We start from the raw sequence: 1,722 nt of genomic DNA, 5'->3' as shown, positions 1-1,722 counted from the left end.
TTAATTTTATACAATCAATTAAACCAAAAATTGGTTCTGAATCAAAATCTACTAATAAGAATGAAACCTTACTAGATATATATATTTATAATTACAATTTGAAGTAATTTTTGCTATTGTTTTAGATTTAAAATGTCCATATGATAATATTATACATGTTGATGGTACAATACTCATTTTATCTATATTTAACTATCTAAACTTTATTGGCAACGTCGCGCTGGATGTGAGACGTTTGATTGATTTTTCATCTACGAATTTATTCGATTTTTCGGAGATTGTAATGAAAATCAATTAAATCGAGTCCTCAGAGTGAAATATAGAAGTGCTAATATAGTGGTGAATATAAAGAAATTAACCGAAATTAACATTTAATGGTGAAAAACACTACTTATTGACGCAAAGCAAACAAGCAATTGGTAAGAAAAAATAAGTAAATAAGGACAGTTGAACCGGTTTGTAAATTAGAGTCACGCCGAAACTCATTGGTGTGTTGCCAGGTTGTGCAGCAGGTAAAAAAATCTCAGAAAAAAAAGAATCTGGTATATAACAAAATAAATAGGTATAGACAGGCGATAAATACTGAAAACTGAGAAGAGTCTAACTTCCGAGAAGTTGATTCGGGTAAAACTCTTATCGCGGTTTCAGTACGTAAAGTATAATGATAGATAGTGACGAGTACTCTACTGACGAGGGGAAAAAAAGGAAGGGCTTAAGTATGGGGGAAGCTTTTGAAAGAAGTAAAAAAATATCTAGAACACCTACCAAATTTCAAAGAGAAGAAACTGAAGGAAAACTGGATCAAATTTTAGTGATGATGAGGGAGATGAGTCATGATCAAAAAGAAATGAAAAAAGAACAGAGAGATATTAAAAAAGAAACTCAAGAAATAATGGCTCAACAAAAGCAGTTTAATGAAGAAATTCGTAGGCTAAAAGAGGAAAATCAATTTTTGAAAAAGGAAAATACAGAAATTAGAAAGGAAAATTCTGAAGTGCGTGATGAATTGCGGAATATGAAAAGAGTAATGGAAATATTAGAAAAAGAGAGTAAAAAAAATAATGTAGTAATAAATGGATTAAAAATGACCACAAATGAACCACTGGTCTTAAAAGAACATATTAAAGATTTTATAAAAGAAAACTTAAATATTGATACTACTCCAAAATCAGTTACAAAAATAGGTGAAAAAACATGTGTTATTAGTCTTGAAAACGAGAAAGAGAAAAATGATATTATGGCTAATAAATCTAAATTAAGATATATGAGTGAAGATCGTATATTTATTAGTGAAGACATGACATTTAAAGAAAGGGAAAAGCAAAAGAAAATGAGACTGGTTGCCAAAACAGAAAAAGAAAAGGGAAATACCGTAAAAATAGGGTATAATAAAATTATTATCAATGGAGAAGAGTGGAGGTGGAATAAAATAACTGAAAGTATAGTGAAACAAACGTCAAAAAACTAATTAACTACGAATATGAGGGAAAACTGATGACGGACACTAGCAACGAAATGGTAATGACATGGAAAACAACGGACGGAACAAAAAAACAAGAAAAAACCCATAAAACCATAAACATAGCAGAACAGGAAAAGAAGAAAAACTATAAGAAGATAGGAACATGGAATATAAGAAGTTTGAATGGAAAGGAAATTGAATTGGCAGAAGAGTTCGAAAAGACCGCAATGGAAATTTTAATAATAACGGAAACGAAGAAA

The 1,722-nt window shown here is 30.0% G+C and overlaps 1 protein-coding gene across 1 annotated transcript; it reads left to right on the top strand.

The window, feature by feature from the left end:
• Positions 1-892: 892 nt before the first annotated feature.
• On the top strand, positions 893-1,468 carry LOC115891365. The gene has a single exon (XM_030911817.1). It carries the CDS (start codon positions 893-895, stop codon positions 1,466-1,468), a length of 576 nt encoding a protein of 191 aa, XP_030767677.1.
• Positions 1,469-1,722: the final 254 nt, after the last annotated feature.

This window comes from Sitophilus oryzae, unplaced genomic scaffold (genome assembly GCF_002938485.1).
Source record: "Sitophilus oryzae breed Bouriz unplaced genomic scaffold, Soryzae_2.0 scaffold_1179_pilon_pilon, whole genome shotgun sequence".
Lineage (NCBI taxonomy): Eukaryota > Metazoa > Arthropoda > Insecta > Coleoptera > Curculionidae > Sitophilus > Sitophilus oryzae.
This window is presented reverse-complemented; position numbering and strand designations above follow the sequence as displayed.

Excerpts from the sequence above, each read along its gene's own strand:
- LOC115891365 (XM_030911817.1), top strand. The coding sequence starts at position 893 with ATGGCTCAACAAAAGCAGTTTAATGAAGAAATTCGTAGGCTAAAAGAG.